At 56.5% G+C, this 19607-nt stretch overlaps 9 protein-coding genes across 9 annotated transcripts; 4 read left to right on the plus strand and 5 right to left on the minus strand.

Moving 5' to 3' along the window:
* Window positions 1–614: 614 nt before the first annotated feature.
* On the minus strand, window positions 615–2122 carry N657DRAFT_181440 (uncharacterized protein). Its single transcript, XM_062786125.1, has 2 exons — window positions 1899–2122; window positions 615–1798 (listed from the first exon to the last, which is right to left on the minus strand). Exons 1-2 carry the CDS (start codon window positions 2014–2016, stop codon window positions 726–728), a joined length of 1191 nt encoding a protein of 396 aa, XP_062650710.1. The 5' UTR covers window positions 2017–2122; the 3' UTR covers window positions 615–725.
* A 2322-nt stretch (window positions 2123–4444) lies between these two features.
* N657DRAFT_564334 (L domain-like protein) lies at window positions 4445–7034 on the plus strand (the record flags this gene model as incomplete). Its single annotated transcript, XM_062788271.1, has 2 exons — window positions 4445–5335; window positions 5385–7034. The coding sequence occupies 2 exons, from the start codon at window positions 4445–4447 to the stop codon at window positions 7032–7034; spliced, it is 2541 nt and encodes an 846-aa protein (XP_062650711.1).
* Window positions 7035–7122: 88 nt separating this feature from the next.
* N657DRAFT_181524 (uncharacterized protein) lies at window positions 7123–7517 on the plus strand. The gene has a single exon (XM_062786126.1). It carries the CDS (start codon window positions 7210–7212, stop codon window positions 7435–7437), a length of 228 nt encoding a protein of 75 aa, XP_062650712.1. The 5' UTR covers window positions 7123–7209; the 3' UTR covers window positions 7438–7517.
* Window positions 7518–9270: 1753 nt separating this feature from the next.
* Window positions 9271–10235, plus strand: N657DRAFT_181544 (dolichol-phosphate mannosyltransferase subunit 3). The gene is made up of 3 exons (XM_062786127.1): window positions 9271–9571; window positions 9637–9705; window positions 9790–10235. Exons 1-3 carry the CDS (start codon window positions 9524–9526, stop codon window positions 9949–9951), a joined length of 279 nt encoding a protein of 92 aa, XP_062650713.1. The 5' UTR covers window positions 9271–9523; the 3' UTR covers window positions 9952–10235.
* A 99-nt stretch (window positions 10236–10334) lies between these two features.
* On the minus strand, window positions 10335–12583 carry N657DRAFT_630869 (uncharacterized protein; the record flags this gene model as incomplete). The annotated part of the gene is made up of 3 exons (XM_062791011.1): window positions 10335–10468; window positions 10527–12460; window positions 12516–12583. 3 exons carry the CDS (start codon window positions 12581–12583, stop codon window positions 10335–10337), a joined length of 2136 nt encoding a protein of 711 aa, XP_062650714.1.
* Window positions 12584–13156: 573 nt separating this feature from the next.
* Window positions 13157–14185, plus strand: N657DRAFT_668921 (uncharacterized protein; the record flags this gene model as incomplete). Its single annotated transcript, XM_062795465.1, has 1 exon — window positions 13157–14185. One exon carries the CDS (start codon window positions 13157–13159, stop codon window positions 14183–14185), a length of 1029 nt encoding a protein of 342 aa, XP_062650715.1.
* Window positions 14186–14192: 7 nt separating this feature from the next.
* Window positions 14193–15775, minus strand: N657DRAFT_640821 (PRTase-like protein). Its single transcript, XM_062792037.1, has 3 exons — window positions 15339–15775; window positions 14837–15262; window positions 14193–14774 (listed from the first exon to the last, which is right to left on the minus strand). Exons 1-3 carry the CDS (start codon window positions 15369–15371, stop codon window positions 14607–14609), a joined length of 627 nt encoding a protein of 208 aa, XP_062650716.1. The 5' UTR covers window positions 15372–15775; the 3' UTR covers window positions 14193–14606.
* N657DRAFT_181597 (uncharacterized protein) lies at window positions 15433–16403 on the minus strand. The gene has a single exon (XM_062786128.1). It carries the CDS (start codon window positions 16226–16228, stop codon window positions 15662–15664), a length of 567 nt encoding a protein of 188 aa, XP_062650717.1. The 5' UTR covers window positions 16229–16403; the 3' UTR covers window positions 15433–15661.
* On the minus strand, window positions 16059–17167 carry N657DRAFT_640822 (uncharacterized protein). The gene is made up of 2 exons (XM_062792038.1): window positions 16776–17167; window positions 16059–16658 (listed from the first exon to the last, which is right to left on the minus strand). The coding sequence occupies exons 1-2, from the start codon at window positions 17105–17107 to the stop codon at window positions 16298–16300; spliced, it is 693 nt and encodes a 230-aa protein (XP_062650718.1). The 5' UTR covers window positions 17108–17167; the 3' UTR covers window positions 16059–16297.
* Between the last annotated feature and the right edge of the window lie 2440 nt (window positions 17168–19607).

Raw genomic sequence — 19607 nt, forward strand, 5'->3', positions numbered from 1 at the left:
AGCTCCCGAAAGAGGTGGTTGCCTAGCAAATTCTGGGACCGCCCGGTTCTGGTTCGCGGTGGGCGGATGGACGTTCGAAAATCGACATTGGTGTGGCGAATCTAACCTCCCTCTCGGAGGGCACCTTGTCCCACGGAGATTTGAGCTCCTCCTGGTTAGGCCATAAGCCGGTTTGAGGAGGCGCGTTCAGGAGCAGGGTTGTGGACTGATAACGTATAGGGCGGCGAGGGGGGACTGGAAGGTGAGTCCGCAGTCCAACTATTAGCAACTCTTGTCTTTGATCACTTTATATCTCCCAATTTCCCTTTCTTATATTTTCTCTTCTTTCATTCTCTCTTCCTTTTCTTCTTTATCCTGTCTTCTCTCTTTCCCTCTCTTCCTCTTTCCTTGTCTTCCTCTTTATCTTTGTCTTCCTCTTCTGCTTCTCTTAGTTTTGATCCTCCGAATCTATATCTTCCTTCTCATTGTACTTTCCTTGGATCTCATCTTCCAATCTATCCCTAGGTGGCTGCCCGCAATTTACCATGCTAACGGAGAAACCAGGGCTGGACTGTACTTTTGGAGTTGCAATTCGGAATGGGGGACCAAATATGGCATTGCATGCTTGAAACGGTTTCAGTGGGAATGGAAACGCAAAAGCAGTCAGTTAATCTGTTCTAGGGTGTCTCGAGCCCTTTCTACCCGCGTGTACAGCAACACACCGCTCAACAAATACATCCAAATCGTCACGGCAGCTCCACATGGCTGCGTCGTGTAGGCGACCCCCCTTCAACAACCACCATCATCGAAGGCATCGAGCGCCGCGGCGGCGACCCAACAAGCTCGGCGACCTGCGACCATCCGCCGCCAAAGTGCGCTACACTCGAGAAGCTGATGGCCCGCGACTTGTTGCCGCCAGGGATCATGTACGCAGGCAGCTCCGGGCTGCTGCACATGTCAGGGTGGTACGACGGGGCCCGCGACTGCAGCGATGTTGGCCGCTGCCCTGCCATTAGGATGCTGCTCTCCGGGCGGTAGGGTGTCATGGGCGACACGGGCAACACCGGCTGCCCTGGCGAGAGAGGATATGTCCCGAACGCGCTGACGGGCCGTGCTTCGCCTAGATTACCTTCTTGTAGCCATTGTTGTTGTTGCTGGGGATATTCCTTCCCAGAGTGTTCAACCCCTGGCTCGCCAGGCAGCGTGCCCGCCGGCGGGATCTTGTACCGTGTCTCGCTCGGAGCGGCGGTCATGCTACTTGGTCGCCTTTCCTCCACGACATCCCTGCTTTCGGTTTCGGGGTTTATTTCGTTCGGGCCGTCCTCACCAGCGGCAGGCGGGGGCATTTTCGGTTCCGCGTCCGACATGGAAGACATGCCCTGGGGATAGTCGGCCGTGACCACTGCGCCGCGAATCCCACCTTGTCGTCTGCGCCAGAGGAGGAAGGCGGCGGCGGCTATGATGGCGACGAACGCTACTGCTCCAGCGGCGATGCCCGCTGCTGCGCCTGCGGAGAGGCCGCTGGGTTTGTTTTCGTCGGCTGATGGCGCCGTTTCGGATGGGGATCGAGATTGGGATTCGGAAAGTGTGGAGGAGGCAGTTGCGGTTGCGGCTGAAGTTATGCTGGTCCTTCGACGCGTGGTCCTTTTTGTGGTTTTGATCGGGTATGTTGACGGGTGCGTTCGGGTTTGCGATGTCCGCCGTGTGGTGGTGCTGTCGTCACCGTCACCGTCATCGTTCTTCCTCGTGGAAAATGATGATCGGGACCGGGTGGTACTGCTGCTCCGGCTACAATGGAGGACGCTTCGCCGGACGATGTCTGTGTCTTGTCTAGCGGCTATTGTTGCGGCGGCATCGCTGTTACGGGGTGCGAGGACGGGCTGGGCTGGCAATCAGCGGGACATGAGAAGGATACGAACCGAGAAGAGGCTGGAAACGCACTGCTGCCGTCCTTGAAGCGATCAACTGCACGGATGCAAACCCGACACTGACGGCGGCGGCAGTCAACAGAGACAAAAATGTTTGTGCTGGCTTCATTGATCAAGTTGGTCGATGTATTGATCGACTACTTACGCCCCGACCTTCGTTTCGAACTCTTCTGACTGCGACTCGAGGTTCTGCGGGTGCGCATTCTCTGGAGTCGGCTTTGTCTCGGCGGTAGAGGGATGAGTGATCCTTGATCCTCGATTGAAGAGGCAGAAACTGGAAGGTCAAACGGGAGTGGATGACTGCCGGTGTGCTACACATACCTGGCTTATGAGAGTGGCCTGCGACGGATCCTGCGTTATCATGCAGGTTGGGTTGTTGAGGAGGCCGGGTCAGGCCCTTACTGTTGTGTTGTGTCATTCGCCATAATGTGGTCGGCCCGGGGAGTGTCTGTCTGGGCTGCCATTGCTGCTATCGAAAAAGATGGGCAAAACAAACATGGGACAAGAATAATAGAGCATCAGTCTGAGGCTCGAGATTCTTCACTTTTGACCTTCTACAGCCATGTAATTCTCTCGAGCAGCCCAACGGAAGCATAGTCGAGGACAGCAATATCTTCGTGATCGATTCTCAAACACGGCCTGCTTGCCACAGGGCAGATTGGCGTATCAGCTGTGGCCTGTGGGCTAGGTTACGAAGGCGACCGGACGCCGGGCCGGACTGCTGGAGGGTTCGTCTGCCGGATCACCCGGCCGGCCGGCTGGTAATTCATGGGCGGGCCGTCTGCAGCACGTCCCAAGTCGGCAATTTCCATTTCCCTTCATCCTCAATTCGTCTTCTCGGCTCTCCGTCAGTCCGTCCAAGTGAATGACTGTGAGAAACGTTAAAATAAGTCATTTCTGTTTCATAGCGGCCTTTTCTCCAGGTTGGCACCACCGCTTCTGGGTGTAATTCATGCTTGCGGCAGGTAAAATTACCGCGCGGCCCAAGTCGGAATAGCGGGCAGCTACTCCGTTTCCCATTCGAGTTTGCTTTCGCAATATTCGTACCTTAGGTGAAATAAGAAACGGACGAACTGCTCTACAGTAAGCAAGTTATGGACGAAGGTAGCCAGGTAATCGGTACAATCTATCCGCACTGCAAGTCAAGACGACGACAGCGTCGAGCATTGAAGGGAAGCTTCCATGTTGCAGTTTGATGCAGGAACAGTTCAGGAACGGGCATGAGACGTTGTAATACATAAGAAACGCATCCAGGTGCCAAAAGGACGCCTGTTTTATCGTCCTCACTCCTCCACTCCCGGCAGCGATCCACCTCCGGCTTCCAGAATCCGGGCCAATAGAAGCCGCTACCGAGCCGCAATCTGCCCCAAGCTTCCCCGAGCTCCCTAAGCTCGCGCTCCTTCTACCAACGTTCATATGTTCCTGCTCCGTCGTTTGAATCATTGCAGCTTTTTGGTTGAGCATGCGTTGCGATGAGAAATGTGGCTTCCCGTTTAGATCTGGATAAATCCCCATCACCAGAACTCTATCTTACTCTTCTAAACTTCTGCTCAGGTCAACTCTTGCAATTGAACCCGAGAACCAGCTCGTAGCTGTTGCAGCCAAAGATGGACGAGACGGACGAGACACGCCTGAACAGGCCCAACGACATTCCACGGCCTTCCAAGATACCCGTGCAAGCATCCAAACTTCCGGTTCCCCGTACGAACTCGCTTCGAACCACAACCTCACGAGAAGTCCTGGCGACGGGCCCTCCAACCGGGGCCCTGCGAAACCCAAAGCTCCGGGCGGCGCCTTCTCGCGACCAGTTAGCCCCCCCGTCTCCCACCACACCGCGTACTACGAGCCGGGCGCAACGCTCGTCAGCTCCCCTGCGTGCTGTGTCGTCACCTCAAAGCCGCGCATCCTTGACGCAGACGCCGGGAGGCCATACACGGACGTTGAGATCTGGGCAGGCCACTGCCGCCCAGTCATCAAAACTCGCAAGAGCGGCAGGTCAGCCAGCAACTCAGGCAATTCGATTGAGTTCCGCCACTACGGGCTCATTGCGGCGTCAATCCTCACAACAATGGATCTCTTCGGCAGGTGTCACCCTAGAGGAGGCGGGCTTGGGCGAACATGGGACGCTAGTCGATGATGATGCTGCTGAGGAGGCCGGCCCCACGTCTCCCTCAAAGCTGCGACCAACGCTTGCTGAAAGGACCATGGAGACACTGTCTCGCTTGCCGTCCTCGCCCTCAGTCAAAGGGAGAGGCGCCGCCTCGTTCTACGACGCAACAATCAACGCGGGGGGGGCCCCATCTCGCCCTGGGTCCAGCCATCAATCAGACGGATCAAGCGGGCAAGCGAAGACTGGTAGTAGACCGGGTTCCAGTTACGGCATGGAGGAGTCCGTTTCTAGTTTCCGCGCTCAGAGTGCCATCTCCAACAACCAGCTACCCACCACTGAGGGCACGCAGCTACGCAACAGGAGGAGTATCCAGTCGTTCCAAACGCAATCAGTCAAGAGCACATCAGCGAAGCCAGCTCGGGCGTCCATGTATGGGATACAGCCACCCAGCGCGCTCCCTGTTCCCAGAATGAGGACTCCGAGCCCAGGGAAGATCGATGTTGAAGTTCCAATCGCCAAGTCTGCCTCAAAAACCTTGGCGGCGCGGCCACCGACTAAACGTCCCTCGATCAATGGCTTGCGCAAAAAGCCCTCGGCCCCGGCACTGGGGAAAGCACTTGCTGCAGACACACCAAGGAAGACGTCACTAGCATCGCGGGGATCATCGGTGGCTTCTTATGAGGGAACCACTCCTTCCAGCGCATCAGTTGCATCTGGCAGCACAGCCATCACCTCGGACTCGGCCGAGCCTGGCCTGACGTATAGGAAGTCGTCGGCAGCGCTGCGTGAGCAAATCGCGAAGGCGAAGGCGGCCAAACGAGCCGCGGCGCAGCATGGCCCATCCTCTACCACCGGACCAGTTTCCGAGAAGTCGCCGCTCGTACCCACCGACGCGAGTTTTGCTTTCGGCTTATCTGCCGACCCGTTCAACCAGCATCGCGATGACAAGTCGCAAGCCAAGGTGCTCAAAAGCCGCTTGGAAACGGCAAGAACGAGCGGCCGGCTTAACATCGCCGCCATGGGCTTGAGAGAAATCCCCGCAGAGGTGCTCAACATGTATGATCTCGAGTCCATTGGCCAGTCTGGCAGTGCTTGGGCCGAGAGTGTCGATTTGACACGCTTCGTTGCCGCCGACAATGAACTGGAGATGATCAGCGACGCGGTGTTCCCGGATGTTGACCCGCAGGAGCTTGCGGAGCAGGATGATGCTCAAGAAAACATTTTTGCTGGTCTTGAGACACTGGACCTTCACGGAAACATTCTCATCAACCTCCCGATGGGCCTGAGGCGCCTGTCCCTGCTCACATCCCTCAATTTGGTACGCAATTTGCGTTTTCTTGGGATATCTGGGTGCTGACATAAAACAGTCATTGAACCGGCTGTCCAACAGCTGTCTCGAGGTGATCTGCCAAGTCACGTCCCTCAAGGATCTGAAGCTCGGAGGGAACCTTCTGTACGGACCACTTGATCCATGCTTCTGCAAATTAGAGAATCTCGAGATATTGGATCTGCACGGCAACAACATCTCATCGTTACCGTCCGACATTGGCAGTCTCTCTCGCCTGCGGATCTTGAACCTCAGCGAAAACACCTTCGAAGAGTTGCCCTTTGAGCTTCTTGCTCGTTTACCGTTGACGGAGCTGGTTGCTCGCAAGAATCAGCTTCACGGCACGCTGATTCAAGACACCGTTGATACTCTGCCAACGCTACAAACGCTCGATGTCTCATCCAACCAGCTAGTTCACATCTGCTCGGCAGGGAGGACGGTCGCAATGCCTGCGCTGCGCCAGCTTTGTATCTCCATGAACCGGCTCCAGTCGCTGCCCAATATCAGCGGCTGGACGGGTCTTCTCACCCTGGCGGCGGACGAGAACAACATCAATGCCATTCCGGAAGGTTTCGTGGCACTCGGGCAGCTGAGGTCAGTCAATTTCTCAAGCAACGACATTCGCGTCGTCCCTGCCGAGATTGGACGAATGGATAACTTGGTCAATCTGCGACTGAGCGGCAATCCGCTGCGAGAGAAGAAGTTCAGCACCATGAGTACCGATGAGCTGATGCAGACTCTTGGTCAACGGCTGGAGTCACCTCCTGAGGAGGCCGGACAGCAATTGGAACCGGCGCCCAGCAACAGCAAGGACACATATATGACCGCGGCTGAGGAGTCAGCAGCTTCCGTGGCTCGGGACCAGGACCACTACGCGGATGACGACGACAGTCGTTCTGACCTGGACGATTTTGCCACTCCGCCGACATCTGCACCCGGTTCTCCCGCCGGCTCGCGGTCTCAAATTGCCACATGGGAGGTCAAGTCCGGCGGCGTCCTGGACCGCTCCAACACCGAATCTTCTTCCCTTCACCCGGTCATCTGCTCCAAGCTCGCCACAACCCACAAAATCTACGAGGTCCAGCTGCACCATAACCTCTTCACGGGCTTTCCCGAATCCCTCACTTTCTTCGCCGAGACCTTGACCGCCCTCTCTCTCGCGTACAATCAGCTCATGGGCGAAACCTACCTCGGTGGCTCCACCAACAACGAGGTTTTGGACCTCCCGGCCCTGAAAGAACTCAACCTCACCCACAATCACATCACCGGCCTCGCCCCTCTTACGACCCACCTCCGCGCCCCGCAGCTGCAGAAGCTCGACATCAGCTTCAACCGCGTCGCGGCGCTGCCGCAGGGCACACAGCTGAAGGATAGCTTTCCCAATCTCACGGTGCTGCTGGCGTCGAACAATCACCTGGCTGACCTTGATCCGGAGGCGATTTGGGGGTTGAAGGTCGTGGATGCGGCGAACAACGATATTGCGCACTTGAATCCGCGGATCGGGCTGCTCGGTGGCCAGGGAGGGTTGGAGAGGTTGGAGGTGAGCGGGAATCGGTTCAGGGTGCCGAGGTGGAATGTGCTGGAACGTGGCACCGAGGCGACGCTGAGGTGGTTAAGGGGAAGGGTGCCTGTTGCGGAGACGGCGGGTTGGAAGGGGGAGGATGGGGTCGAGGGGAATGAGTTGGACTGAAACGGGACGATGTTTTTAGGTTTGGATTTGCTTTCTTCAGGTTGTATAATACCCTTCTTGGTTTTGTACTTTGGCTTGGTGACTGCGTTGTGTTCGCTTCACGTTTTTATCAGCGTTTCTCTTCCAATTCTTTTTCTGCTGTATCAGTTCTGATACCAACCTGTTTTGGGTTCAAATGTTTCTCCTGGACGTTTGCACGGCACCTTCGTCACTGTTCCTCTGCTGTCCCAGTGTACCTCTCTTCTTCTTCTGCTGTATAAAATCTAAGACTGAGCAGTTTCGTGATGTTTTCTGTTGTACCGGTTTGGCCCGGCATGTCTCAGGGGAGTTTAGGGTCTTAAAATCTCGATGGGTCCTGCTGAGGAAGTGTTCGAGATTTCGTTGTATTACTAGCTTGGGTTAGATGGGCAGATATGGCAAGACGCGCCAAGGTGGCTGTAAGCACAGAAACAGAATATTTGGCAAGCTGTTCCGAAGAGCCTTTGGGGGCAGTTTCATCATGGTCTGCATTTCTTACCGTTCAAAAAACCACGCTTATCCTCCATCTACCTTCCAGAGATCCTTTACATCAGGATACGGCACGGTGCGCGAAGGTCATCTCGTTGTTTCTACCGCGTCGTCCGTGGCTGCGGTTTCTTCCTCAGTTGGCAGTTCGGCCAAGTCTCTAGCATGCTGTTCTGTATGGTGTCATCCTCTCCCAGATCCTCCCCCCCAGCACCCTATCGTCTTTCGCTCTCCAAGCCGCAAGCATCTTCTACAACTACAACGACATAGCGAATCTAGCCACATCTCCTAATGTCAGACAACAGCGATGCAATCGATTCCGCAACAGACAAGATAACTGTCTAGCCAACACCGCCCTACCTTTCTCCGTCGCCGCTGTCCCCCAACACTGTCCTTTCTTCTGAACCAGCCATCACCCAAAACCTTCCAGACCCAAATTCCATCAATCATCACCCCGCGCGTCCGCAGAGATATCGGGCTCCTCAATAACCTACTTCAACGACTCGGTGACCCCTTCCGCGTGGGGCATCCCCGTCACCTCACTCCTCCAATCCATCACCTTCCACCCGAGTCAAGCCACAGTCGAGCCTCAACTGAGGACCACTTCAGACTCCTGCCCGCTGCCGCCCGCGACCCCACCAGATTACTATATCGACCTCTATACCAGCATGCTCGCCTGCATGAACGAGTCTGACCAACAGCGAGGTTGGGCACAGAGCACAGAAATAGCAAGATGAAGCGCCGGCAGCAGCAGTATACGGAGGGGGAGGAGCTGGAGGGGATGACAAAGATGAGATCCTACAACAACAGCAACAACTGGTCCAGCTTGGGCTCGAAGAAAGCTGGTGGTGGAGAAGGCGATGCTCTGCACCCTGTGTTTCTTGATCCTGATGTCACTCGGGGATTGGTACCTCGATTGGCTTTCAAGGTCTGCTGCGCCCGCTGCTGATGGCGCATATTGTGGTACTGAGACGGTGGTGGCTGGGGTGGATGGTGCAAATGTTGGACTGAAGGAGGTGGTTGGGAGACACTCGGCCGGCGAGGGCCGGCGGAGAACATGTAGAGGGGTAGTGTCCCCCATGGCCACTTCATCCATGGTGCTTGGCGGCTTGTTGTGTACGGTAAGACTGAGAGTGAGCCTGTATTGGTCGTGTTATGAGTGGATGAGGCGGTCCCTGGTTGGGCTAGGAGTGAAACTCGTGTCCATTGGCTGATGAAAATGTTGCTGTAAGCGGAAGAGCCAGTTGGGCGTTGGGGTCGTGGGACGCAGGCTCACTGCAGTTCAAATTGTGTGGGGGAACAAGAGAATTTTCCTGGAGAGAAGGACGTGCTCGACGGATGTCCACAGCGTTGATTCGGAAGAAATACGTATAGCTTTCATGTATCTCTTGGTCGGTAATTCTTCGTTGCCCTGATACCTTTCAAATGCTGCTTCGTCCTGTTTTTCAGGTTACTCTCACTGCCCAAGTTTATTGATTTACCCCCTGAGTATCAACCCAACTGGTCGCTGAGGGGCTTGACCTCACTTTTGACTCAATCTGACCCTGAAGTGTACCCGACACTGTGCATTATACACACTTGGATGAGACTTTACTAGTCTAAATCGCCGCTAGTTTTCCATGACTGAAGCTCTGGTTTGTTATAGGAAACAGAGCCCAAATAACCCTAACCCTGTTGACTTGCCCCTGAATTTCAAGAAACGCGGTTCGCGGCTCAATGCACCATCCCCTTGGCAGCGAGCCCTTCACTCGCGACGACCGACCAAAAAGTGACCTATCTTCGACATATTAACATCAGCACGCCAGTGTTCCACCGTCACACTGTCATTTTTTTCCCGTGCGTATCGCCTTTTCTGAATCGAATCTTGATGAAATTATGGTCGTCTCCACCGGAAGCCAATTGTTCAATTGACTGACGACAACAAAGCACCCACACCACACAACCTCCACCTGTCCCATCTTCCACCCCGAAAGCTCCAGCACACCATGACGCGCGCACAGCAGACCATCTCCATCGCGCTCCTCGTGAGCTCGGTACGTTTTGTATCTAACAGGCCTAAACTGCCCGCGAAACGCTAATCGTCTTTGCGCAACTGCAGCTCTACCTCTGCCTCTACCTTGAGCTGCTCCCACTCCCACCCGCCGTCCAGCAGGACATTGTCCCAGTGGTATGTCGCACAACACACACCCGCCTCGCCATATTTGCGCAACTGCACATGACAGACCAATACTGACGCCGAATGTATTTACAGCTCCCGTTCTGGTTCCTTGTCTCGTTCGGCGCCTGGCTGCTCTTCCGCCTCGGCTGGGGCATGCTCACCTTCCGCGACACGCCCGACGCATACGCCGAGCTGATGGAGGAGATCAAGATGGCCAAGGCAGATTTGCGGACCAAGGGTGTCGATGTTGACTAGGGAAGTTTTGGAGAGAGCATGCGACGGCAGCGGGAGGAGAGAATAGAACGGGATGGCTAACACAGCGGCTGTATAACAGACGGTCTATGAAATAATGCGCATGTGGTTGGTTGATTTAGACGGAGAGCCATGACAAGCCCTCTGACTCTGTTGCTAACTGGTCTTACCGGCACGGCGAATGGGTTACAGGTTTCAGAAAACCTTGGTTCGAGATGAGGAATTGTGAGCCCACGGTCACGGGTGCTCTTCGTCTCCAGGCGGAAGCACTCTGGAAGTGTCTGACTTCAAAAGAACGGTATTTGCCCACAGGTACCTTAACCCCCGCGTAAATTCCCTATCCCAGGGCACAGATGCAACCCATGTAACACCCATCACAACTGAGTTCATGACCTTGCTTCTCCGGCGAGTAGGCACACAATCGTTCTGACGGCAGTTAGCGGCTCTTCGCTGCCCTCGATAAGCTCGTCAAACAGCTTAGGCAGACCCGACAACTTCCCCCTCTCATCATGTTTATGCCCTGGCGCTTCATGTCAGCATCCAAAAGACCGAAAAGAACGAGATGAGAGGCTACTCACACTTTCCCGGCACACCAACCAACACGCCAACCTCGCTCCTCGCCTCGCCCGTCCAGTCGAACCCAATCCGCCACTGCACCCTTAACGTCGACACCTGCCCGTCCCCGCCATCCAGCGCCGGCACCTCCAAGTCCATGGACGTCCTTCCCATAAAAGGCAGCAAATCCGCCGTCCCGTACTTCTCCACCCCATCTTCTTCCTCACTGTCACTATGCCTCTCCTCCTCCTCCCGACCCTCTTCCCCGGCAACCCACAGCTTCCTCCTCCTCTTCCGCCCTTTCTTCCTCCTTCCAGCCCTCCTCTGCCTCGCAACCATCTCCCTCAGTGACTCCTTCCCCGCGCACACCTCCCGCTCCAGCACGCTCCACATCTTCGCGCGCTTCACTGCCACGCGCACCCACTCGCCCATAGCCCACGTCAGCACCCCGACATTGTTGTGCAGCCCACTACTTGGCGGTACCGCCTTCTCGCCCGCCTGGCCATTCGTTTTCGTCACGACCCTCTCCACAAACGGCCTCAGTTCGGCTTCAGCGGCTGGGTCGAGCCGCGGCACCGAGAGCTCTGCGATGGCCATCGTCTTGGTGTTGACTGTCATCTCGAGGCGGGCGGTGAACAAACCCCTGGGGGAGGTAGAGGAGGCGGTGATTGTGTGGTGCTGGAGAATGGGTTTTGAGAGGTCTTCTTCACCTTCGTTGGTGGTGGTGCTGGGGGGCAGTGGCGAGACGTGGGAGGTGAAGGTAAGCGGGGTGAAGACCTGCAGGTAGGGAAGGGCTTCGGCGGCCGTCATCGGGAGCGGGTGGTGCGAGACGGGAGGGGCGAAGTCGGTGTCCGGATGGGAGGGCGGTTGTAGAAGGGACAGCGCTCCCGAAGGGGAGTGCTTGCTGAAGGGGAGGAAGGTGATTGGATTAAGGGCGGAGGCGAGCCAGGGTTCAACGGGGTACGGTTTGGTGGGTTTTTCGTTTGGCGGAAGGGCGCGGCGGCTGAGGAGGTCAAGGATGTCGTGTTTATTGGAGGGAGGGGAGGCGGCGCGTCGGGAAAGCCGTGCCTGGCGGATGCGTTCATTCTCGCGACTCGCGACAGTTAGGTCTCGCTCCAGTTGACTGACCTCGGCCATCAGAGAGTCACGGAGTTTCTTCTTCTCAGCATCGGGATCAGGGAATTTCAGGCCGCGTAACTCGGCATTTGTTGGTGGTTCACGGGAACCGCTGGGTAGGAGGGTCTGGGACCCGTTGGCTGGGCGGCTGAAATCCAGCTGTATATCCTTTTGAAGCTTTCCTGGGGGCCGTAGCGGCGATTGCTTGAGTGGCGAGGAGCTTTTAGGCCTCTCTGCCAATGTTCTGCTCCGCTTACGGCGCCGCGAAGGTGTGTTGTGTATTCCCGACGGAGGTGTGCTGACGACAGGGTCGGGATGCTCTGGAGTCGGGGGTAATTCCGGCTCAGGAACGACCACTTCGGGAAGAACTCCAAGAGATGCAGCGGGTCGCAAGCGCCCAGAAAAGGCTCTCAACAGCTCGTCATCCTCCTCGGGCGCTGGTGGCGGGAGCGGTCTGGGCGTCGGTCTCGTCGGGGTCCAACCTGCGCCGGATTGTCTCGCTGGTGACCGGAGAACACTGCCGCCTTCGGATCCAGCCTTTGGTCCGTCCTTGCCTGCAGAACGCAACTCGAGTTTAGTCCTCATTGCCCTCGTCAAGCTTCCCGTACTATCGGGCGTGGCTGCGCGCGAGGCCGCGGGAGGCGCATCGGGAGAGGATCGTACGGCCCGAGGTTGGCTTTCCCCCTTTCTCACAATTTCCGGGTTGAAGCGCTCCAAACTTGCTCTTGTTGGCGACGCAAATGAGGGTCGAGCAGGCGATGAGTCAGGCCGGGGCAGGGGGTCTCGGGGTGTCGTCGACTCGGCATGTGGCTGGGCGGACACTGCAGTCCGCGGCGACGTCCTGCGCCTCTTGGGGGCCGAGGTTTCCATCGCGGGGCAATCAAGCTCTCACTTACGCCGTTATACTCGGGAGCCGATTCGGCGCGAAATACCAGTCGACGGCGCGTTGAAATGGTGGGGTCATTGTGGTTCTCAGATCGAATGGCAATTGTTTTTGTTTGGATTGGATGTTGCATCGCCAGGGAGCTTGAACAGACAGTGCGTTTAATCCGAATACACTGTCTTTGCCCCACATCGACCACCACGTATTGGACAAGTGTGCCCATGGAAGACAACGAATGAATGGGAGACAGGTTGAGAAGCTCAAACAGAGTACCTATTTGATGTCCATACCAATTACTTATGTGTACATGACATTTGATCTCCAGCTTGATCTTTGCTTCGATATCCGGCATTAGCAATGACTCGAGTGGCTAGATCACGTGCGCCTGCTCAGAACTGAACCCTGGCTTGGAGCTGATCTATGCTCCCGATGACGTTTTGGCCTCGGCAATCCCCGACTCTGGCTGGACCCTGCTCCATCCGAAAAATCATCAATTTGCGCCGTCCGATGACCAGCGAACTAGTTCTTGTTGTCTCGTTTCCAAGCTGGCGCCACTTTTAATGATCCTGCGAGAACACGCACGGTCAATGCTGTCGTCTTTTGCAGCTGCCATCCATTAATATAACGACAGGAAACGACCAAATAACGTTCACCATGCGGCGGACATTTCTCAGCGCACGGCCGTCGCGCGCCGTTTATCACGCTTTCGTCGGTCAACGAGCGCGACGCACGTATGCCACGGTGCCCACCAAGGATGACTCCCCGCCGTCGCCAATTATGCCGTCCAAGGAGCAGGCGCACCCTGTCGGGCCCTTTTACGAGGCCATCCTCCGCACTCCCAAGCCATTCCCCCAGAAGAAGCCTGAAGAGCCGCCGGTGACATCCCAGGAGTCGCCCGCGGCCGAGGAGAAGCCCTCGCAACCGGCAGCCGAGGACAAGGCGGCCGCTGACGAAGACAAGAAGCCCGCGGCACGGCGCCCTCGCAAACCGAAACAGCCCGCCGCCGCCCCCAACAAGGACGAGACCCCCAAGGCCAAGTCGGTTCCCTCTTCATCCTCCTCTCCCTCATTCATACCTACTCCTTCCACCCCGGAGACCCGAGCAGACAAGAACCCGCCATCTAACAACGACCCCGCATCACAGGCCCGCATCATCATCGGGTCCCGCCTAGCCGGCCCCGCCGAGCGCGCCGAGCGGCTGGCCCGCCTCCGCGCCGAGAGCCGCCTCGTCGCCGGCGTGCTGGTGCCGCCCAAGCCCGAGGAGCCCGACAACTGCTGCATGAGCGGTTGCGTCAACTGCGTGTGGGATCGGTACCGCGACGAGATGGAGGAGTGGGCTTTTCGGAGCGCCGAGGCCGAGCGCAGGCTGCGGGCGATGGAGGCCGGCGGGCAGGTCGGCGCCACCGAGGAGAGTTTTGAGGCGGTGGAGGAGCGCGGGCGGGGGATGCAGCTGGGCGTGCATGACGAGGTTATGGATCGGATGGATGAGGATGGCGGTGGTTCTTCTTCCTGTGTAACTCTGGGCTGGGACGGGGTTAGTAAAGGCGGGGCAACGGGGAGGATTGTCAAAGATTTCTGGGATGAGGAGCTGTATAAAAACGTGCCGGTGGGATTTAGAGAGTTTATGAAGCAGGAGAAGAGGTTAAAGGAGAAGCATATGCGAGAGGCGACAATGGGTGGGTAAAATTCCGTCTGGCAGTTGTATTATTATACCTTCTTTCAGGCGGCCTTTGATAGAGTGGAGATTGGGATATATACCTAATAGATTCTCGTCACTCGGAGCAAGAAAATGAAGAGAATATGGGTATTTCGATGTGCCCTCTATCTATCCCTTTGCCCAAACTCACACTCACATTCACCTGCTAATAACCGCTGGTGCCAACATGCTTCTCGCCAGTAAACTCCGTCAAAAAATGCTCGCTGCTGCCAAACCAGGCGCCGAGTGCCTGCTATACTTATTGGGAGAATGCACAACCCAACCCATACTTCTGTAGGGCACGTGTGATGCGCCGACCTCTGCCTGCCCCGGCCAACACACACGCCGTATGTATGTAGTGTGCCTGATTTGTCTCCCTTCTGCTTGTTTTATGCTGTATGGTTTGTATTCACGAATCCTGCTTGGCCTTGGCCGCGGCAGCATTCCGGTCGTGCTCATCGATATCCATCGCCTCCCAGGGGTAGCAAATCCACTCGTCGCCCACCGTCCGGGCCGCGAGGTACCGGCCGTTCGTGATGTTCTCAGGCAGGGTGCCCTTCTTTGGCTTGTCCTTGTTCTGTTCAAGTACCGCCGTGTCAGCCGCACGCTCAAGAGGTCTGACCGGGAAATGAAACGCACATGCAGCACGAAGATGCCAAACTCGGTCTTGAGATCGCTGCCCATCTTGGCGCGGGCCTCCTCGACGTCCTTCTGCAGCTCCTTGACTGCGTACTCGAGCGTGGTGCGCGTGTCGTCGACCTCGTCGACAATCAGCACGCGCTTTCCGACCAGGCTGGACATCTCGCCCAGCGCCGAGAAGTCGAGCCACTGTGTGCGCGTCACTTTTGTGCCGGGGGCCTCGACGGCATCGTCGGTCGAACCCGACAGGCGCTCGTAGAGCGAGAGGCCGATGGCCTGGATGGGGATGTTGGGGCTGCCGGGCTGCTTGAGAAACGAGCGCAGGATCCGCGCCGGGACGTAGCCGCCGCCGCCAATGGCGATCATCAGATCTGGCTTGAAGTCGGCCAGGATCTTGGGCGCCGACTCCTGGCACAGCTTGTGCACCTGTTTGATTGCGACGACATTAGTCCGACCCTGTTTTCCCGGAGCGTTCAAAGGAAATGGAGGAGGCGGCGCTCACATCGTTGTACGTGACATAGAGTTTCTCGACCATTTTGGCGGCTGGTGAGGTGGTTTGTCTCACAACAGATCGCGTGGGATGCAATGGCGGGGCTGGATGCGAGTCTTCCTTGTGAGACAAACCCTCGAGGTTAGAGGGGGTGAACTGGCGAAAACTGTTGGCTATCGACTCAAATCAGCAGTATATAGAAACGCAGAAGATCTTCGAGTCGGAACTTGACGCAAAATAGGGGAATCTGTGAGAGGCATGTGCTTCAGAGACAGAAAAAGTTTCCCTCGATCTCAACCCCACCCTGGATGGGTCCGGGACGCCGGACGGGAGCTTCAGGCAACAAGAAGAAACGCTCCACTGTCCGGCCGGGGTTTTCGGGGCTCCATAGTTGGCAGCCCGGGCGAAGGCGCTAACGAAGAGGGGAACTTGTTGTGACTGAGCCGCAGTCCCTGTGCAGTAACTCGAGGATGCACCTTAACTGAATCGGGGTTCCCACATGCACAAGACGCTATGGCTATGCACTTACCATGCAATATGGCCCATGAAGAGCTTGTCGGATGATCTCTGTAGCGAAGGTCCAGCGAACGCAGAACGTGTAATCCGTGTATGCAATTTCCCGCACCTGCTGCAAACCTAGTGCCACGCAGCCTTGGTCGCAGCGCCGACGCATTTCGCCCGGCCTTGTTCATCACCAGCGCCGCAGTGCCCGTCGTCCTCAACCTCCCCGATTGCAAGCTATGTCCAAGCTCATCTACCTCTCGATTCATGCAAGTACCAGTGCCATATCGTCTGATGGAGTACGCAATTTCGTGGCCTTGGTGCTTTTTGTTAGTGTCGAATGTCATAGACGACAGACGGTGTTCCATTCCGGCGCGTCGGGAACTCTGAGCGTCCCACATCCGACTCTGTCTTCCTTTGAGAGTACCTACTAGCCTACAATTCAGTTACAAGCGTTCCGTTATTGTGTCTTATGTTGCATAATTTCGCGCTCTCTTTGACAACCGGCCATGTTCGGTTCCCTTGCTACAGCTTGCGTGCCTCAGCCAGCCACCTTTTCCGTTCGTCCGCCGGCGGGATATAGTACCCTTCCTCGACTCACGCTGTGGATCCACTTCGCGGATCGCGTACCACAGAGTGCGGGTCAAACTCGCACAACCCTCGATGAAATCGGGGCTGGTGACAGAATCGTTGTGTGCGTTGGCGGCATCGGCAGGCGTGTGGAATCCTCGACACGATACCCGACCCATATCCCAGAACGCGCGACGGGGCAGCAGGCTGACAGCCCAGTAGACGGCGTTAGAAGGATATAGCAGACGACAACCGAAAGCTCTGTGTGGCATTGCCCGTCAGTCACAAACAAGTACGCTACCGGCAGCTCTTTCATCTGGCCTTGTGTGGGGGGAATCTCCTATTCGGCATCAGGGAGCAGCGCAGAAGCTGACATACGGGTTTGACATGTGGAGTTGCCCAGCATGATGACGGAAACCATGAGCGCCACGCTTCCAGTGACCACCAGAGCGCCGCAGCGTGCGCCTTTGCTCCGGTAAAAGCAGCGGTCCAGGGTGCCAAGGTACAACTCGTCCTGTACCGCTTCGTCGCATCGGATGACCATCAGGCTCCCCCCGATCGTCATGGGACGACGGGAACTGCCCTGTCCGCCGTGACCTGAGTTTCACAGTAGGCGTAGCCCGTCTTCCAGCTACCGCATACAAGGGAGCTCGCGACTCCCATGAGGGCAATGGAAACGACGCCAGGCCCGTCCCGCCACAGTACTGCATCAAGAAAGAGTCCCAGGACTAGAACGAAGTCTAACAAGAGAACACCGCTGATACCGGAAGGTATCGCGCAGGGTTAGGGCTAGGTGTTATACCCCACCATTGGTGGGGTGGTTGTTTGTATGTAGATAAGATAAGGCTTCCCCACTCTGGATCGTGGGATATCTCCCACCACTGCAGTTGCTGCTTGCAACTACCAGAGGACGACATCCTGACTTTTCCCCGAATACATGGCATTTGCCCTCTTTTCCCAGCATACGGCTATTTTCCCGTATCAACCGCGTACCAGATGGCTAGGAGGCGCGCTCGCCAGTCTTAAACTTCCCACGGACTTCAAGGTCCCCGGGCAATTGGCTGTGGTTTTGGAGGTGGTGGCGGATGTCGAGAAGGCGAAACCAAAGACGGGGCATCTTGTCGAGCTGGTGAAGCGTGGTGACGACGTATCCGACCGTCTCGGGCCTGCTCACATCGTCCCGAGAAGACCCATATGTTATCATTGAGACGACCGCCTTGCTCTGAGGCAGCTGCGCGGGCCGGGCGGCATTCACCAACTCCATGGGCGGCACAAGGCGCGGCAACATGACCAGAGACGACGCCATGACGGCCCGCGTGAACTCGACTGGCCGGCGGCCTCCACTAATGGCTAGGGGAACGATTGTCGCGCCGTCGACTCGCCAGCCGTCGTTGGCTTCAAGCACCAGAGGAAGCCAGCCTTCATGTCCGGTCGTATCAACTGACGAGTTCATTACCACAGCCTTGAGTGCCAGTAACAGGAGAACTAATTGGAACTGAACTCGCCGCCTGGCGAAGGAGAACCGCAAAAGGATAAGGGCTGACAATGCTAGGAGTAGGATGCTGGCGAGTGGGAAACGGGGAATATGGCTTCAAACGACTAGTCCCCCCTGCTAGATATCCGCTCCGGTTCTGCCTCCCAATACATCACTGGCTTCCTAAGTGAGATCTAGCGAGGCAATGGCAAGGCGGCTAGTATGTCGCGCCTCGATGTGGAACCTGTCACGGGCCCCACCATGAGCCCTACCCTTGGGCAATTGGTGGGCGAGAGACTGTGGATTTCATGGCGAAGCGACATGAGTCGCAATAGAGGGAGGATATCTGGAGAGCGGGAGACCCAAATTGGAACTTGAACTTCCCTCTCTCAAGGATCAGTCAGTTGGTTTGTGGTGCACGCACAATACAGTCGTCTTGCCTGCTGCCTGTTGAGGATTCGGTGCATCTTCCTTGGTGAGCCTGTGTGTGTGTCACCTTACAGAACCTGGATGCAGAGTGTAGCACGTGGGACAGAGTCAGTAGACGACGAGACTATAGAGGGATATGCCCTTCCGAGGCCGATTATGCCCACATGCAGCAACGATAGCACTAGACTGGAATAGGCCAGTGGACATCTAGGTCTATCAGACTATACGTAGTGTGGTGGCGCAAAATAGTAGATCGTTTATATCACGGGCAATGCCCATGCCAGGGTTAAGGTTATAATCTATGTATAAGCACCCTGGAGAGCTCTTACTACACACTCATGAGTCTGGGTCCCATTGGACTAATAGGTCCGGCTCCCACTACACGTAGAGCCACGGATCCGGCTCCCACTAGACTCACGGGTCCGGCTCCCACTAGAGAGACGGGTCCGTCTCGCTTAGTCATCGCAAAAGTGTATTAGTCATCACAAAATGCATCTAACGCGGCCGCCTCCCCCGCGCCCGCAGCACACCGCCATCGCCATCGCATCGCCATCGCCATCGCATCGCCATCGCCATGGAGACTTTCCCAGGCGACTGCCTTCCTCCCGAACGCCATTTCGAGTCTCGACAGGCATTATTCGAGTCGATCAACGCGTGGGCTAAGCCAAGAGGCTACGCCTTTACTACCCAAAGGTCGACGAAGGAGAAGAATGGTACCTCGACAGTGATCTACGCATGCGATCGATCTCGTCATCCTCCTAGCGGCGTATTGGAGCGTCAACGGAAAACAACAACTTGAAGGACGAATTGCCCTTTTTCAGTTATAGCAAAAGAGACGACTAACGGCGGCGGCTGGATCTTGAAGCATCGTCCCGATCAGCGCTTTGCGGTACACAACCATGAGCCAAGCCAGCACCCATCGGCAAACCCAGTTCACCGGCAACTTTCTGAAGGCACGTCACAGCTTGCAAGCTTTTCGAATGCCGGTATCTCGCCGAAGGAAATCCAGACACTCGTACGGCAGAGCGGCTCACTAGCTACAAGGCAAGACATTTACAACCGGATTGCAGATGTACGACGAGATGCATGCGAAGGTCAGAGTGCAATTCATGCGCTAGCCAATCGACTCGACAAGTCGCGGGGGAGGCGGCCGCGTTAGATGCATTTTGTGATGACTAATACACTTTTGCGATGACTAAGCGAGACGGACCCGTCTCTCTAGTGGGAGCCGTGCGATGACTAAGGGACACGGACCCGTGAGTCTAGTGGGAGCCGGACCCGTGGCTTTTAATGGGGCCCTTATCAGC

This window comes from Parathielavia appendiculata (assembly GCF_033297405.1).
Source record: "Parathielavia appendiculata strain CBS 731.68 unplaced genomic scaffold N657scaffold_2, whole genome shotgun sequence".
Taxonomy (NCBI): domain Eukaryota; kingdom Fungi; phylum Ascomycota; class Sordariomycetes; order Sordariales; family Chaetomiaceae; genus Parathielavia; species Parathielavia appendiculata.

What these genes read in the sequence shown, in the direction of transcription:
- N657DRAFT_181440 (XM_062786125.1), bottom strand. Translation starts at nt 2,016, where the DNA reads ATGAAGCCAGCACAAACATTTTTGTCTCTGTTGACTGCCGCCGCCGTC. An exon ending in GCGTTTCCAGCCTCTTCTCG is followed by an intron (nt 1,799 to 1,898) that starts GTTCGTATCCTT and finishes GACAAGACACAG; the next exon opens with ACATCGTCCGGCGAAGCGTC.
- N657DRAFT_181524 (XM_062786126.1), top strand. Translation starts at nt 7,210, where the DNA reads ATGTTTCTCCTGGACGTTTGCACGGCACCTTCGTCACTGTTCCTCTGC.
- N657DRAFT_181544 (XM_062786127.1), top strand. Translation starts at nt 9,524, where the DNA reads ATGACGCGCGCACAGCAGACCATCTCCATCGCGCTCCTCGTGAGCTCG. An exon ending in TCGCGCTCCTCGTGAGCTCG is followed by an intron (nt 9,572 to 9,636) that starts GTACGTTTTGTA and finishes GCGCAACTGCAG; the next exon opens with CTCTACCTCTGCCTCTACCT. An exon ending in AGCAGGACATTGTCCCAGTG is followed by an intron (nt 9,706 to 9,789) that starts GTATGTCGCACA and finishes ATGTATTTACAG; the next exon opens with CTCCCGTTCTGGTTCCTTGT.
- N657DRAFT_640821 (XM_062792037.1), bottom strand. Translation starts at nt 15,371, where the DNA reads ATGGTCGAGAAACTCTATGTCACGTACAACGAT. An exon ending in TCTATGTCACGTACAACGAT is followed by an intron (nt 15,263 to 15,338) that starts GTGAGCGCCGCC and finishes GCAATCAAACAG; the next exon opens with GTGCACAAGCTGTGCCAGGA. An exon ending in TTGGCATCTTCGTGCTGCAT is followed by an intron (nt 14,775 to 14,836) that starts GTGCGTTTCATT and finishes GTACTTGAACAG; the next exon opens with AACAAGGACAAGCCAAAGAA.
- N657DRAFT_181597 (XM_062786128.1), bottom strand. Translation starts at nt 16,228, where the DNA reads ATGTGGGACGCTCAGAGTTCCCGACGCGCCGGAATGGAACACCGTCTG.
- N657DRAFT_640822 (XM_062792038.1), bottom strand. Translation starts at nt 17,107, where the DNA reads ATGCAGTACTGTGGCGGGACGGGCCTGGCGTCGTTTCCATTGCCCTCA. An exon ending in CAACTCCACATGTCAAACCC is followed by an intron (nt 16,659 to 16,775) that starts GTATGTCAGCTT and finishes AATGCCACACAG; the next exon opens with AGCTTTCGGTTGTCGTCTGC.